The 17,908-nt window shown below is 40.7% G+C and overlaps 1 protein-coding gene across 1 annotated transcript in view; it reads left to right on the forward strand.

Moving 5' to 3' along the window:
• The window catches only part of SURF4 (surfeit 4), a 28,768-nt gene extending 11,000 nt beyond the window's left edge, over window positions 1-17,768 (forward strand). The window contains exons 2-6 of the mRNA XM_089677063.1: window positions 7,374-7,560; window positions 11,319-11,395; window positions 11,806-11,849; window positions 14,421-14,607; window positions 16,625-17,768. Of these exons, the coding sequence (XP_089533189.1) occupies window positions 7,374-7,560; window positions 11,319-11,395; window positions 11,806-11,849; window positions 14,421-14,607; window positions 16,625-16,891 (762 nt within the window). The 3' untranslated portion in view covers window positions 16,892-17,768. The remainder of the gene's footprint in view (window positions 1-7,373; window positions 7,561-11,318; window positions 11,396-11,805; window positions 11,850-14,420; window positions 14,608-16,624) is intronic.
• Window positions 17,769-17,908: the final 140 nt, after the last annotated feature.

The following is a 17,908-nucleotide window of genomic DNA, read 5'->3' on the forward strand; positions in this document are numbered from 1 at the left end:
TGGTATTACACATTGAAGGATAGGATTGTCAAATTGAGGCTTGGATTCACTTCCTGTATGGACATTGTTGATCTAGATGTCCCTATGTCAGTGTGGCCATTTTTCGTAGATTTGGCCATTATGAACAACCTTTTGATTTTCAAGTAGAGGTCAGGTTTGCAAGTTGATTCCTTTTTGCTAATGGCTAAACAGAAAATGGAATTGTTGAAACTGAGGCTTGTGGTCACTTCCTGTGCCATCCACTTCCGGTGATCAGTTTCTGCTGATTGTGCTCCCAGATCGAGGCTTGGATCTTTCTTATTTAAAGCGCGATGGTAGAGGGTGGCTCTGTAGCCCCTAGAGGACGTCTTTTGATGACGAAACATGTCGGGCAGAGCCTCCCTCTGATGTTATCGTGCTGTTTGGCCATCTTGGATATGCTGTTCATGTGAATGCTTTAATTGTTCTACAGCTGGTAAGTAGGCTCCTATTTGCGCAAATAAAGAAGTTTTTGATACGTATTGCACTATGAGAGGCATGTTTTTTCTTTCATGACCTTGTCTGGCACTACACTTTGTGTTTACATTCAGGTTGGATTCCGAGAAATTCCATTGGGACATGGGAAGCCTGCCAGTGCTCTACATTATAAAGCTGGTTGGGACCTCCTGTAATTTAGGGGTCTCCATTTCTGGTAAGCCTCCATTTGTTACTTTGGTGGTGGTGTGCACTCTGGTGACCAGTTGAAGCAAGTTTATTTGCATTTACAGCATTGTCTACAATAATACCATCGATTGTGGAATTTTCTTCTCATACTTCTGGACTATGGTTTATGTCTATATGGACTTTTTGTTATTTTGTTTTTGAAATTTTTCTACTAACCTTTATGTATATTTGAGGTGAATTTTTTTGCACATGGAAATTTGACCTATCCTCAACCTCGATTACTCTTCAGAAGTGTGAGGGCCTTCATAGGGCTCATAGATAATGCATGAGATTTTAGGTTAATTTGACCACATATTACAGTTCCTTTCATGCATTTGATTACTGTACTCACTCAGTTTATACAATTTTTGTTTTTCAAATTTTGATTGCCCTTCAGAGGGGTGAGGGTCTTCATAGTGTATATGTTTGCACTTATTTAGTTTAACTATTAGTGTTTTATTTTCACTTTTTGATCGCTTTTCAGAGGTGTGAAGGTCTTCATAGTGCTTACAAAGTTTTAAGGGTTTACCTAGTGCAGTATCCATTTGAATTAGTCTTTTAAGAGATGATCTCCTCTTATATACTTGCAGCTTTGTGACTTCTGTTGATTGGGGATTTGCGCGGTTTGATCTTACGTATAAAGTGATACAGGCCTATAAAAGAATATAAGAACGATTTCAAAGTGTATATCAAGTTGTTGTTTTTTGTTTTGTTTTTTTTCTTGGATGGAGCTGTGCGGGGTTAGAATGTTCGTTTGCTGTCTTTATCACCATGGGGGATTTTCACTGTCTTTATTTGTCTAGGTGACCACTGTCACCGGGACTGAAAGTGATGGAAACCCAAAATTTGGAGTTGTCACCAGAACAAGATGTGAGGGTATATCTTTCAACGGGAACATGTTTCAACAACTGGCTAAAGCATTTTTATTTTTTTACTCCCTATGCATGTTTTGTCAAAGTGAATGACCTGCAATATGCCTGCTCTGCCTCCTGGGATATGCCCATCACATATTCCAGGAGGCATATTCCTTCACTGAGAAAGCAGTGGAGTGGTCATATCGACTCATTATGATGAGGCTCGGCGAATGAACCTGAAAGAGCCAGCGGGCCTAACACAGAAGATTCTATAGTCGGGAAGAATTCTGAGAGAATTCTGCAGGACACCGCTGGATCTGCTGGGTGTGTGAGTATCTGAAATGGTTGCAAACTGCAAGAAAGTTTGCATTCGGCTGAAAGAGAAAAAAAAGGCAGTGGGTAGAGTGGAGATCTGCTTTTAAAGAGGATTATCCAGAGGGAAATATTCCTATAGGGACACTTGTTCTTGTGACAACTATCCCAAAAAGAAATCTCCCCAATTGAGAAACCTCAATAAAAGCTACTCTAATAAAAAGTGTTTTTTTTTTTTTTTTTGTAGCATAGACTCCCCCTTACTTTTGGTCTTTCGGTCCTTCTGCCTTGGTGTCCTCACAACAGGATGTGATGGGGAAATCTTCGCAGTGGAAACACAGAACAAAACCCAGATGAAGGCTCTGTTCTCGCTGACTTCAAAACAGGAAAAGAGAAGTTCTGAGAATTTTAGAGTAGAACAAAGTTAGATTCTCTGTATTTTTTGGTGTCTCAGTCGGGGAAGATATTCCTGTACTTCTGTCTACTTAGACCTACAGGAAATGATTAGAAATCTCCCCAATGTGAAGTGAAATCCCACTTGTGTTTGTCACTGGAAGATGTATTTCTGTTGGATGATTACTTCTTCACTCTTCTTCTAATTTTGAGTTCCCCTTTCTACCCCAGCAACAATTGTTCTCAGGACTTTGGTGGACAATGGTTATGTCTCCCCAATGGGAACATAAGTTGTAGTGATAATCTTACAAGAGTTCTAACCCTTCCAAAGTCCATCCAAAACTAGAAAAAAGTTCTTGGATGGAGTTATCCTTTTAATGGCGTTGTGTTCAGAGATCAAACCGCTTTGCTGTCAGATACTGAAGAAAACGATTTGTGTAGATCAGACTTCCAAAAGAAATGTCGGCATGTTTTGTATCATACGCCTTTTTTCTACAGTTTTTCAGCTGAAAACTTACATCCTTCCTTTCTCTCTCTTGCAGGCTGCAGCGGTTAGTTACTCAGTGTCTTCGGAGTGCTAAGTATTAGTCTGCTGCATGCTGTGTGTGCTTTGTCTTGTACACCAAGTGCATAACACACACTGCTGATGAAAATAGCTGCAGCCGTGACCCTAGAGAGGCCTTGAAGATGACAGTTTGTGCTGTACTGAGAAAGCGTGCTGTAATTCTCTTTTGGAACACTAGGGGCATACACATTCACATTTAGGCCTTGCTTTTATCCCTTGACTATTTCATAATACAATTCAATTTGAGTGAAAAAGGAAACCATTCTGTTTAATTTCTCAGGTTTTGTGCGGACTGGCGTTCAGTTTAAGCACATGGCAAAATGGTTCAATTTCAAAGTGTTTCCAGCCCAGTCCTAAAGTATTTGGAAATAACCTCACTAGAAGGCAGTAATGTAAATGCTGCGATCCTGGTCATCACTCACTCATAAACACAGTGGTAACAGGTACGCACACTTGTGTGGGGAACTTTTCTTTGGAAATTGAAAAACAAATTTTAAGCTAGCCTTTGTGGAATTTACAAAATTTCTATCCAGTGGGACTTTCCTGCACTGCAAGGGTTAAATGCTTGTTTTTCTGTAGGGTAACCTTTATTTTTAAAAAGCAGTTTTAACTTACTTTATCTCTCACTCCTGCAGGCTTCTCCTTTCCATGCAATTGGAATCCCAGAGCTGCTTCTCTTCAGCACTGTCTGTCGGTCACACTCTTGAAATCATGTAATGCAGGACACAGCAGTGCTGCATTGTAAGTGAGGACATTGAGGTACTGTCCCCAACCCACAGTGTCGGAGTCCAGCTCCAGCTGCCAGGACATCGAGTGGTAGGGCACGGTGCTTTGCAATGTATTTATCCCCCTTTGTTTGACCTGTTAGGCTGTAATACATCAAAACATTAAAATAGTTTTTTGGGCTTTGTACTATGCAATGTACACAACATGCCTATGACTTTGAAGGTGCAAAAACAGTTTTTATTGTGACACAGAAATAATGATGACGAATAATGGAGGTTCGCCTATGTGCAATCAAAATGTCATTTGGGGGGTTTATTTACTAAAGCTGGAGAGTACAAAATCTGACTCACTTCTGTATATAAACCAAGCAGCTTCCAGGATTTATTGCCAAAGCTTAATTGAACAAGCTGAGGTTGGAAGCTCGTTGGTTTCTGTGCAGAAGTGAGCCTGATTTTGCGCACTCCAGCTTTAGTAAATAAGCCCCATAATGTAAGTTATAAATGCAATGTACCTATTCTGAAAGGCCCCAAGTGCAACAACACTGAGCAAGCAACACAAAGACCAAGGAGCTCTCCAAACAGGTCTGGGACATACCTGTGGAGAATTATAGACCAGGGTGGGTTAAAAAAAAAAAAAAATTCCAAACTTTGAACATCCCATAGAGCACCAATCCATTGTAACAAAATGGAAAGAATATGGTATGACCAGGGGCGGACTGACCATTTGGAAACTCGGGCACTGCCCGAGGGCCCGGGTTCAGTAGGGGGCCCCATGAGATGCCCCTGGTACCTTTTTTCATAGGCTTTTTTGAGTTTGGGCAAGGACACAGGGGCCCCATGATCCCCTGTTGCCCGGGGGCCCCATGAGTTGTCAGTCCGCCCCTGGGTATGACTACAAAACCTGGTGATGTGTCTAGACACTTTCTGCCTGCCGCTGACATCTTTGGCTGGTCTACTTCCAGGTTTTGATCTTGGACAGGTTTGATTGACGTCACTCCTGCGCATGGCTTGGATTTCATTTATCTCCGTAGGTGCTAACATTTTAAAGTTTACACTGAGCTGCATGTGTGAAAAGGTAAGCTGCAGAAGAGCACATGTGCATTAAAAAGCCTGCCTGTGCTCAATTTTTTTTTTTTTTTTTTTTTTTGAGTATAGTTCCACTTTAAAGTTTTGTAAACCAAAAAAATTGTGTTGCACTGTTTCTTTAATGGATTTCTATGTGCTTTTTTCTGTTAATAATGTTTTAGTCCCTGCTGTCTTTTTTAATTACCTGGTTGATCCTTCTTGTGTTCCTCCTGCTGATGGCAGTTGATCCATGGCTGCATGGTCAGTTTACATCCTCTGTCATCTCACTGTTAGATACAGGCACACAGAGCACAGTGCGCCTGTATCTTCCATGGTCAGTGCAAAGACACACCTCCCACTGCTCCTTCCTGTCCACCTGACCACAGCTTCCCAAGCCAGCCATTCCACACCTCTCATTGTGAAACCTTGCTAATGAGGATGCTAAGTGGTAAACTTCCTACAATGATGTGCCCTGCTCTGAACACGACCACCTGCCAGGCTGTGAATCACTCTGACATGAACAGCGATCACGTGACCTGCCTTTGCAAGCTGGAAAGCATGTAACTGCCAAGTTTTTTTTTTTTTTTTTTTTTATAAATATACAGATGGATTTATAAACAGAATATATTTATGTGCTCAAAAATGTGTCTGCGATATCTAAACTTTACAATCCCTTTTGTAAGATCCACAGAGTGGGTCTTTATGGAAGTGTCTAGAAAAAAACAAACTATTGCTTAAAAAAAATAAAATAAGCATACACATTTGGAGTTTGTCAAACGGTAGTTGGGAGACTTTCCAGAGACTTGAAAACCTGTTTCAGTCTGCCAGAGATTTGATCCTGGAATGTAGAGTAGCACCGATACCAATATTCGTATCAGTGCCAATACTAAGCTTTTGCATTAGTACTTGTGCAAATGCTCTGATACCTGAAACCAGTTCGGACAGGAATTACACCGCATTCCTGTTCAAATTGCATGCGATTCTTTACAGTGCGATTTGAGCCCATACAAATGAATGGGCTCAAATCACACTGCAAAGGTATCTGTTAATACTTGAGCACAAGTATCGGTACTCGGACTCGCCAATAAAACAAAAAAAAAAGCGATATTGGTGCAACCCTACTGGGATGGAGGACCTTACTGCAGGATAGTGATCCTAAACATACTGGTAAAGGTACATTGAAGTGGTTTGAAGGAAAACATTTACAGTAAAAGTCTTGAAATGGCCTAGTCAAAGCCCAGATCTCTGTTCAAAGATCTGTGGCTTGCCTTAAAGATTGCTGTACACAAATGCAACCCATTTATATCAAGGAAGCTGGAACAGTATTGCCTTGATGAATGGTCAAAAATCCCAGTGACTTGATGTGCTAAGCTAATAGAAATAGCCTAAGACAGGGGTGGGCAACTGTGGCCCTCCAGCTGTTGGTGAACTACAAGTCCCATCATGCCTCTGCCTTTGGGAGTCATGCTTGTAACTGTCAGTTTTGCAGTGCCTCATGGGACTTGTAGTTCTACAACAGCTGAAGGGCCACAGTTGGCCACCCCTGCCCTAAGAGGCTTGCAGCTTTAATTGCAGCAACTGGTTCTACGAAGTATTGACTTTTTTTGGGGGGGTGGGGGGGAAGAAGGGAATATCTAGGCAAACTCAGCATTTTTTTTAAGCAGCAAAAGTCATAGGCATGTTGTGTATATCACATGGCACAAAGCCAAGAAATCCTTTTTAATATCAAGATGTATTGCAATAAAACAGGAAACCGCCAAGGGGAGCGAATAATTCTCAAGGCACTGTAAGTAAAACGCCTTGTTTTGTAGGTTACCCTAGACAAATATGAACATTTAACCATTGCAGTGTGGGGGACCCCCTACTTCAAGTGTAGGTATGTAATTTTCCTGGAGCTCAGCTTTAAGTTGTCTCTCCAAGCGCTCCCTGAGCGCCTTTTTAGATCATTTGTTTTTGCTGTCCTGCTATTCATATTCCTCCTCTTCTGAAAGACGGATTTAGTAGGGATGAATGTGCATGGTTGTGGTGTGTTTTTAAAAGGTGTTGAATGCCCTTGAGGTACTGTAATTGCAAAGAAAAGCTTGTTGCATTAGATTTTGTTTTTCACTAATCTAACCTCTCCAGTTCTATTGGGGGGGGGGGGGGAGGGGCGGGGGTTGGGGGAACCAAAAGTGCGATCAGTGTTTGGCTAACCCATTGGTAAACTATGTATTGACCGTCTTCTCAGCTGTGTCTTCAATGTTGCTTTGCTGGTGAATAATCCAAGAAAGATGGAATTCTCCAGTCACTAAATATAGCCACTTAACACCTTTGCTTACATTTCTAGCATTGAGAGAGCCTCTAATTCACCGTTTGATTCCTTGTATCCTCACAAGCTACATGTCTGTCCACCACCCTGCCTTATTATGCTAATTGACAGCCCAGCTCATGTTGGTGCAGAGACTAGGAACATGACTGCACGTTGGGTGAAAATTGTTCACCTAACATTCAGAGACCATCTCAATTTTTTATTTTTTTTTTTAAATGTATAAAGTAATGTGACTTATAAAAGGCTGATGCAGAATGCATTGTGGCTATTTTCGCTACAGATACCACTTTTTTTTTTTTTTTATTCTTTTCACAGAAGTATTGCATGATGGGTGTTCTTTAGGGTGTGGGACATCTGTGACCTGCGCAAAATAGGCTGTGAGGGAGGCAGCAATTTTTTTTAGATAGCACTACAATAATCACTAAACTAAGCCTAATGTGTCCTGTATCACTTGCCTTTTTTGTCTGCAGTTTTTACGGGTTACGAAGCAGTATCTGCCACATGTTGCACGTCTTTGCCTCATCAGCACGTTCCTGGAAGATGGCATCCGCATGTGGTTTCAGTGGAGCGAACAGAGAGATTACATCGAAGCCACCTGGAGCTGTGGCTACTTCCTAGCCACCATTTTCGTCCTTGTTAACTTGTTGGGGCAATTGGGTAAGTCTGATTTTCTTCAATGTTGTTGGAGCTTAACGAAATGGTTGCAGGTTTCCATGTTGGGAAGGAGGAGCTTTTTTTATTGGGTAGAAAGTGATCAATGGATGTGCACACTTGGGGCTCGAGTACATGTATGTGCGCTTTTTTTTTTTTTTGACTCGGGGCTTTCTCAATACGGTTAATTCCCCTAGGGACTGAACACTTGTTGAGACCAGTAGGTTCCCACCACCCCTGCTGGATTTGTAGTTATTTTATATTTATATTTTGTATTTTATATTTCGGAGAATGTGGGAGAAGGTGCTAGCACATACAAAGGTGGGCGGGTACCTAGTGGACAAGAACAGAGTTGGCAGATGTTACTGTTGGAGCACCTCCAAGGCCAGACTCTCCTTGGCCTGGTGGTTCTCCCATCCAATACTTCGGTCAAGGGAAACCAGGACTCCACCTCAGCCTGATGTGGAGTTCTTGATGCCCTCTCTGTGCAATGAACTTGGCCATCAGAGGATACTCTGTTTTGCCATTATTGTCTTGGAAATGAGGGCCTTTCAGCTGCCCATCCAGTGCTGGACTTCTCAGCTGCAAGATCACTCAACCAGAATCCAGTCTAACATTGCCACAGCAGTAGCCTACATCATTCCTGCCCTAGCTGCTGTTCACATCACAGGCCTCATCTAATATTTATTTTGGGGCATCAGGTGCTTCAAGTTGTTCCCTGAACCCTGGGGAGCCTTGCCTTACCCCTGTTAGCATTTTTTTTTTTTTTTTGCTGTGTTGTGTACCGATCATTTAACGATCTTGTGGCTGGTAAAAAAGAAATGGTATATTTTTTACTTTCCTGTAAAATCCTTTGTTTGGAGTACAGTACAAGACACAGGCCCCTTTCGTTCTGTATTGACCCCCACTATTGCTTGCTGGAAAGGGGAGAGGCTATATAATTGATGTCTATGCAGTGTCCTGTCTCCTGAAGGTAGCTGCCTAATAGAACATGGTTATGTACAAGGATCCTATATTTTTGTAAATTAATACCTAGAAAATGATTTAACAGGCAAGTAAAAATCCTATTTTTCCAGCACTGGCAAAATTTATGTGTTACAAAATTTGGTGTTTTTGGCAGGACCTGTTCATACCCACATGGTGTGTCACAACATGCTGCATTTGGCACTTGCTGAATTTGCTTTTTCCTGCTGAAGTAACCTGATCGCTGTGATGACCTGGTAACTCACTACACTTGACTGATCTAGATAGGCACTAGAAGTATGTGAAATATGGTAATGAAGCTGTGTAGTTCAGATGTTAAAGCTGGATCACAAATTACTTTTAGGTGACCGTTAGTAGAATTTCAGCTTTCATATCACTTTAAATAGTTCTTTGGGTCAAGATGACCCAAACAAATTTATTTACATGATGATGCGGCCATTGTGTGTGCTGTAACAAACTGTTTTAGCATTAGCTACATAGTGTGCTGCGTTGTGTTCCGATCACGGTATGGGCACCTTCCCTTCTGCTGCTGGAATTTTGTGACTTGGGCTGAGTGCTTCTCTGCCATTCAGGAGAAGCCTTGTATTTTTTTAAATAAATTCTTTATTTCCACTAAAAGAAAGACAGGGTGAATATCCAGGTGTTTCAAAGCAAGTGTAGATTCACAGAAGGAATGTATTTCGTAAGCAGTATGGCTGAACAAAATTGAACGAAGTCTTCCGTGTCATGGTCGTTTTTTCTTAATTTTTATGGGGAAAAGGTAGAAAATAGGATAAAAGAAAAGAGTAACGATAACTTGGCTTCACATTGGCGTCTTCTAATTGTTACCATACTAACAGGTAACTTTTTAGACCTGGAGCTGATCATTGGCTGAGTCCTTGCCATTTTGGCTATTTGATTAATTTGAATGGTTGTTTTCCATTCTCTTCTGCGTCTTTCTGGTTTGGGTTGCCATTTTAAAGCATTTGAGATCATTTTAGCTGAGCAGCCTATCATTTTCTGCACTTTATATGTTTTCCTCTCCAATCAACTTTTTAATCAAGGTACGCTGTTCTTCTGAACAATGTCTGGAACAACCCATTTTCCTCAGAATTTCAGAGAGAAATGCACTGTAACCAGCATGTACAACATTTGCTGCCTTCCTTCCTTAAATAAGGGCAATAATTGCCACCTGTTTTTCAAAGAATGAATGACCTCACTAATAGAACTCCACACTCCTATTATTTTGAACATGCCCCTTTCAATTAGTGATTCAATTACACAGAATCAGCAGCATGCATGTCATGACTGTTGGGTGTGTTGGTTTTCTATTACTCTACTATGCCTACTAGTAAATTATTTGCCTTGTAGAAATCTAATTTTTGAAAAAAAAGTGATCTGGTTAGTGATGTTAGACTATTATTTTGAGCACAGCTGAAAAAATAGAGTAGGCAGATGAGAAGGGTGAAGGGGGATAAGTAGGAGCTGCCTCCCTCTGAAGCAAGGGAGAGAAACGCAATATTAATTTTCTCAACTCTCTGGAACCGTGAGATTGGAAGTTAGAGAGTCCTTCTATATCAGCCAGGGCTCCAAATTTTGAAACTCTTTTTCTGATTGCTACTTATACAAGTGATGGAACAACTCACAGCTTGTCTAACTGAAAAATAGCATTCCATTGCTCTAAGTTAGGTGGTCCTGGCTTGTTCTACATAGTAGGACTACAGGCCTTGGCAGTGTTTTAGGAAACATTTAATAAGTGAGTTCTTATATCATTTGAATGCATATCATGGAGGTGATAGGTGGCTGGTTTGACTGCAAGAGACCACCTGGTCAGTTTTGATGGCATTATCAACCCCTGTCAATACAGGGCAGTCCCAGAGAATATATAGGAGTGGTCCTTCCAGTTTCTAGCATCTCCAGCAAAGAGTTGACATTTTAGGGTTAATTTTATGCAGTACTTAAGGTGTTTTATACCACCTAGCCAGCATTTTGTGTCAGTTTTCTTGTGTTCACCAATGAGGTCTTGTGAGCAAAAAGAATTTAATTCTTTTTGGGCCTGGGAAAAGGTTCCATGTAGTTTCTGCTCCCATTTTTGTAATGAATTGGGGTCTTTAGTATGCTCCTTCCAAGTCAACGATTAAGACTGAGAAACTGCATGTCAAACGGGCAATGTGTTTATGCAGAATGTTTCTAAAGGAGTGAGCACTTTGGCTTTCTGGTAATCACCAAGAAGAGATCTAAGAAAAGATTTTAATTGCATGCATCTCATAAAGTCTAGATCAGATCCTTCGGAAGAGCTGATGTGTTTCATTCATGGATTTGTTTTGGGTGGTAAAGCCTTTTATTTTTCTCAATGAATAAAAGGGTTCCTCCTATTGGCTGAGGTGGAAATTGTGATGTCATCTGCATGCTTTTGCACCTCAGCCCATCAGAGGAAGTCTTGTATTCATTGATAAAAATACAATTCTTTTCCTGAATGGCAAAGAAGCACTCAGCCTGGCTCTTTTTAATTCTGTCAGCTGAAGGGAAGTCTGAAACACCACGTCGGATCATTTATGTAGGTAATGTTACAACAGTGTGTTACAACGCACACAATGGCTACATTATGTAATGCAAATGGTTTTTTGTTTTAGCCTACTTGGCCCAATGAACTATTTAAGTCGATAGGAAAGCTGGAATTATGAAGTTGCATTCGCCCAACACACAATGGATTACATGTTCATTTATGCCCAGATAGTAACAGGTATATAATTGTTAGCATGAGGGATAGTCCTTCTCTGATGGCCTCCTATTGTTTGCAGGTGGTTGCATCCTGGTCCTTAGTCGGAACTTTGTACAATATGCCTGCTTTGGCTTGTTTGGAATAATAGCAATGCAGGTGAGATTGATTTCCCTTCTTCAGGAACCCAATAATCCTATATATTGTATGTCTTGTAGTCTGGTTGCATTTGAAAAAACATAAAAGTATGAGAGCAGCTGTGTGAAAAATGTGGACATTTTCTGTGTGTGTGTGTGTCCTTCATTTACTTTATGCTTCCTCTATTGTCAATAATACATCTGATTACATAAACAGCAGCATGTTCCTATTGTTTAACCGCTACCTAGCAGGAAGGTGGGAGCGAAGCAGCTATGTGATGAATAATCTATATATAAAAATGTTTTGGTTTTTTTCTCTTTCGTGTGTGCGTTCGTTCTCTCTTCGTGTTTGTATGTGGTAATAAATATATAAAAATATGTATATTTGTGTCTGTGTTCCTAGTTTTAATTTGTAACGTGGTTTTATTTCAGACTATTGCATACAGTATCTTGTGGGACCTAAAGTTTTTAATGAGGTAAGATTTTGGAGATTTCCTAAACAAAAATGTTTTTTTCTGCTGTATAGTGCTGTCCCTTCCTTGCTTTTGTTACATAATTGCAATGGAGAAAGGTGACATTTTTCAGACACTGCACTTCTGCAGATTGTATCATTACTCTGCCTCCTGTCTGCTATTTGGACTACTAGTGACATCAGCCCACTGGTGGCGCCCACACAGCACTCTCATCCTCTTGTAAGCCCAACTAAGTACTTCCACTCCCAGTTTACGGAATAGGTTCACCCACTGCATGGTTGATTTTAGTTGCCATTAGGCCTTTCATTATAAAGATTTTATTGATTTTACTGGCTTTAAAGGGTATGTAAAACCTAATGATGAAAACACATTTACAGTATATTAACTTTTATAAGCATACTATGGTTTTCTTTGTGTCGTCTTCTTCTTCTTCTCTGATGATCCTGCCAGTTCTTTTCACTTCTTTCTGCCTTCTGACTACATGAAGCAAGCATGCTAGTCAATTTCCAGCTTTCTGATGAAAGCTCCAGGACCGTGTACCTGAAATTTTTGAAATTGCCTGGTGTGATTTTTTTTTTTTTTTTTTTTCCCTCAATGATTCACTTCACATGTGCCAAATGTTAAATCTTCCTACCTAAAAATGCTTGAGGCAGGTTTAAAAAATCCTATGTATAGGTTTTGCTGCTGCAGGTGCACTTTTTAAAATAGCTTGTTTTCTATTTAAATTTGCATGAGGATGAACTTGCCCTGATATTTGAGTTGGATAACTGTTTCCAAATGCTGTCACCTCTGACCCTGGGGCACACACTGGTTCATATGTACTCATATGTGGGTTTGGTGCTCATGTAATGTCCGAAAAAGTCTTTGAGGTTGCCCTGTAACCTGAACCACCAAACTATTTAAAGGACCTGTCAACCTAAAACAAAACGTTACTGTAAAGAATTCAGAGCTATGTATGCAGAAGTGCCAACACCAATATAGAAAATGAGATTTCACTTTCCTGTATGTTTTAAATGCATTGTGTGTCAGCTGCTATTTTTGGCTAAAGGAGGCTTTCCTGAGACAATTGGCAGATTTCTGTTATGGGATTACAAATAGGAAGTGAGCTGTGTACTGAAAAATGCCTTCCTTGCTGGGCCTTGGTAAGCTCACACCCTTCATGTTGATGTCACCCAAATATGCGGCCTCACAGAACTGGGCTTTTTTCCGTGGGGCTGCATATTTGCGTACCTGTCTCTGTGCTGGGAGCACTCCGCACAGCGCGCTTCCAGCACAAAGACCGGGGTGTCACTGAGAGCCCCAGGTCCTGTTCTACCGATCAGGGCCCTACACTCCTGATTTCGGGTCACATGATCGCTGTGATAGGCAATCAGAGGCTATCACAGTGATCAGTCAGATTTTTGACTGATCACAGTGATCAGATCGTGTGTGTGGTGTTTTTTTTTTTTTTTCTCTGAATGGAGGCGAGAGATGCATTGGATCTTTCTCCTTGCAGAGAGAAGAAAAATCTGTTTGTAAAAAAAAAAAAAAAAAAAAAAGATAAACATTAAATACCTAGATCAAGGTTTGACCTAGTTCAGTGCCAGGGTTAGTGTTTGGGTCAAGGTCAAAGGTCAGGATCCCCCCCTTTTAAATTGTTATTCGTGTCTGTGTTTTAGGTAAGAAAAACAAAATGTGCACTATTGTTTCTGGGCTGTAGTACAGGTACAAATAACACACATATATGGTATCGCTGCGATCATCAAGAGCTGGAAAATTTTTATTTTGGGTTGTTTGTTTTTTTTTTTGCTGGTAGATTATGGTAGTAACAAGAAACACACAGCTAAATTTAAAAACAAGAAGAAAAATCAGATATCCATGACCATTTATCACCAAATGGAAGTCCAATTTGTCCTGAGAAAAGGGTATAACTCACCTGGAAAAAAAATAAAAATCCCAGTGGTGAATAAATACCACTAAAATAAAGCTTTATCGGTCTCCAAAAAATGCTAAAAAATTCATATGGGTACAGTGTTGCATGACCGCGCAATTGTCATTCAAAGTGTGATAGCGCTGAAAGCTGAAAATTGGCCTGGACAGGAAGGGGGTAAAAGTGTCCGGACTGGAAGTGGTTAATGATCCTTACCAAAAAAGTGTACCCTTTAGAAGGTCAGAGTTCACATACTTGTTTCAGGCCACTAATTTCTAAATTTTAGAGCCGGATACAGCAAGGACTAAAGCATTTTGGCTGTGTACATGTTTCTCTCGGTATAGATGTTCTTAAAATCCATATGGGATGGGGAAGCATCATGACAGGAGAAGTGACAGGCTGGGTAAGCTAGTGGAAGCAGCAGAGTCCTTCAGCAGTGTTTCAGGAGAGGAGAGTTAGACAGGGTACTCTGCTGCTTCCACTATCCAACTTTCCTCACTTTACAGAGTCCTATAACCTAGAAAATTTAGGGAGAGCTTAGCTGGCAGAAGAATCGGGATCCTTCAACAGTACAGAGTATTTGAGAAGAGGAGAGTTGGTGCAGTGCAGCGTTTGTCAGGGAAGTGTATTTTTCTAATGACACAATTGTGGGTTTCTTTTTCTAGGAACTTGGCTCTGGGTGGAGGGTTACTGCTTCTTCTGGCGGAGTCTCGATCTGAAGGAAAAAGCATGTTTGCAGGTGTGCCCACCATGGGGGAGAGCTCTCCTAAGCAGTACATGCAGCTAGGGGGCCGTGTACTGCTTGTCCTCATGTTCATGACCCTTCTCCACTTTGACGCAAGCTTCGTCTCTGTAAGTATTTGAAAACCACCCACTTTCCTTCTATTTTAGAAAAAATGTCACAGAACTGTGTTCGAATCTTTCAGATTTCAGGATATGCACTTTTTGTTTTCAATCTAAATCAGAAGGTAAATGATAATGAGTTACTGATTGCCACAGATCCTGCACAAAAAACTGAGCCAGCAATATCTTCTCCCATTTTTCTTCTGACAGCTCCCCTTTAATTTAGAAGGGATGAGTATATGATTGCATCATTAACTACTTGCCAACCGCAGATAGCCGAATGACGTCTACACTGCAGCTGGCCAGTTCTGGGAGGGCGTCATATGATGTCCTCCCAGAATGCGCTTTCCTGCGCACCCCCGGCGATCTCCATGATTGATGTGTCCTACGGACACAGCTGATCACGGGATGTGGTAAAAGGCCAATCACAGCGGCCTTTTACCATGTGATCAGCCGTGTCCAATGACATGCTGATCACCGGGAAATGCAATTGCCGATTCTTGGCTGCACTTTCCTCACGCTGTCAGATCGTGAGGAAAGTACTGCCGAGAACTGGCAGTTGTCAGAGCAGGGATCGGCACCGATCATCAGGACACTGATCAGTGCCCTGATGATTGGTGCCCAGCAGTGCCACCCACCTGTGCCCAGCAGTGCTGCCAATCAGTGCCCAGCAGTTGCGCCCGTCTTTGCCGCCTATCAGTGCCCATCAGTGCTTCCTCATCAACGCACATCAATGAAGGAAAAAAATTACCTGTTTGAAAAATTTTATAATAGAAACAAAGAAACTTTTTTTTTTTTTTTACAAATTTTTTGCACTTTTTTTGTTTATAGTGCAAAAAATAAAGTGCCCAGTGGCGATTAAATACCACCAAAAAGCTCTATTTGTGAGAAAAAAATGCTAAAAATGTCATGGGTACAATCTTGCATGACCGCGCAATTGTCAAAGTGCAACAGCGCTGAAAGCTGAATATTGGCCTAGTAAAGAAGGGGGTATAAGTGCCTGGTAGGCAAGTGGTTAAGTATGCTGGTCTGTGGCCTGTTTGTTTGTCTAGTAATGAACATCTGATGCTACATTAACCACTTACTGCTTGGTCATAGCGTGATTTTTGTCATCCAGTGTCAGCCAATGATTTATGGCAGAGACTTGTCAATTGGCTATGCCCAATCACAGCACAGAGATCTGTATTTACAAACAGAGGACTCTGTACACAGAGCAGCGATCTGGCTGTTTCTTCTCCCTGCAAAGCAAGGGAGAAAAAACAGCCAGATCTGTTAGTAAAAGCAGCACACATTACACTTGTTAGGCACATAGTTAATATCTTGATTGCCCCTAGATGTTAACCCTGTTCCAGCCAGTGTCATTAGTACAGTGACTGTGTACAATATTTGATGTATCAATGTCACTTTTGGTGTCAGTCAGGGTACCTCCTAGCGAAGGTCTCTTAGTGTCAGGATTGCCCGCCACACTATCACAGTCCCACTATAAGTCACTGATCACTGCCATTGCCAGTGTAGTGTCATAGCTGCGGAAATTCCATTGTATATACTATAGTTTGTAGACACTATAACTTTTGCACAAACCAATTAGTACACACCACCTTTTTTTTTTTTTTAATATATATATATATATATTAAAGACGTAGCAGAATACCTTTTGGTCTCAATGTATTAAGAAATTAGATTTTTTTTTTTTTTTTTTTTTATTGGATATATTTTATAATCTATAGTTGAAAATATTGTGCTTTTTTTTTTTTTTTTTTCTCTAAACTTTCAGCTTTTTTTGTTTTGTATAATAAAATATACCTAAACGGTGATAAACTACCACCAAAATAAAGCTCTATTTGTGTGAAGAAAATTATATAAATTTTATTCAGGTACAGTGTTGCATGACTGAGCAATTGCCAGTTAAAGTAGCACAGTGCTCAATAGTAAAAAAAAAAAAAAAAATATGCCCTGGCCATGACAGGTAAAACCTTCTGGAGGTCAAATAGTAAAACCAACATTTTTTTTTTTTTTCATCCTACAGATCCTACAGAACATCGTTGGTACGGCTCTCATCATCCTGGTGGCCATTGGCTTCAAGACAAAGTTGGCTGCTCTGACTTTGGTGGTGTGGCTCTTCGCCATTAACGTCTACTTCAACGCCTTCTGGAACATCCCTGCCTACAAGCCCATGCATGACTTCCTAAAATACGATTTCTTTCAGACCATGTCGGTCATCGGCGGACTGCTACTGGTGGTGGCCTTGGGGCCTGGTGGGGTGTCCATGGACGAAAAGAAAAAGGAGTGGTAGTATTACTGGTGCCTGGAGTCTTTTTAGAATATTCTGGATGAGTCTTGTTCAACATCTCTTCCCCTTCACATCTCCTTGGCACAACCACCTCCATCTTGTATCCTCCCAGCCAGCTGTATTATGAACCATCTCTCGCACACCACCAGCTCTGTGGAACTGGCTTTGTGGTTCCATTACAGGCCGGTTTAGAAAATGTTACAAGATAGTTGTAAAATGCAGTATCATGAGTTTTAAGGAGAGACCTCTGCTTCTCTTTAATGTAGTAGTATTGTTTTTTTCCAATTTTTTTTTTTTTTTGTTAAATGTGAATTTTTCAGTCAAATCTTTTTTGCAGCCATGTTTCGCCTCTGGTTCTGAAATGCTTACATAATCTTTCATGTGACAGGCATCCATTTTGTGCAGTACTAAGATATGAACGGTTATCATGCTTGGTTTCTACACTTCGGTTGGAGTACAAGTCTCTGGTTAATTTAACCCCTTGTTTGTCCCAGAGGCTGACGCCGTATTTTGTGTCCCTGGACTCTGAGCAATTCTTCCCAGCTATCTGTGCGTCTGGCCAATCAGAAGAGATTTGTGCTGTGAAGTATGTCATTAAATTTAAATCGTACCTCATCTTGAACCAAGCACCTTTTTTTTTTTTTTTTTTTTTTTTTTTTTTTTTTTTTTTTTTTTTGTTTAATTTTCAGAGTAGGTGGCCATTTTTTTTCCCTTTCTCTTACCCTTAGTGTTTGGCCACTCTACTACAATCACAGTTGCCAAAACATGAGTTTCTTAGTAATTTCTGGAAGTTTATTTTGTGTTTTCATTTTGTCTTCTAGGCTTATTTTATAGTAAAATGTCAACGGTTTGGCGTAATATGAAATTTCTTAAATTCTGAGTATTGCCTTTCCTCTGTTCACGAATGCATTTGCATCCATATTGAACACTGCTCCCTACTTGATTTTACGACAGTGGCAGCCTTTATCACTGAGCCCTTATTTAGCGTTTTGTGTCCATGCTTCTTAATATTTTGAAATA

The sequence above is a fragment of the Staurois parvus genome, unplaced genomic scaffold (assembly GCF_062004578.1).
Source record: "Staurois parvus isolate SC_StPar_1 unplaced genomic scaffold, SC_StPar_1.0 ptg000176l, whole genome shotgun sequence".
Lineage (NCBI taxonomy): Eukaryota > Metazoa > Chordata > Amphibia > Anura > Ranidae > Staurois > Staurois parvus.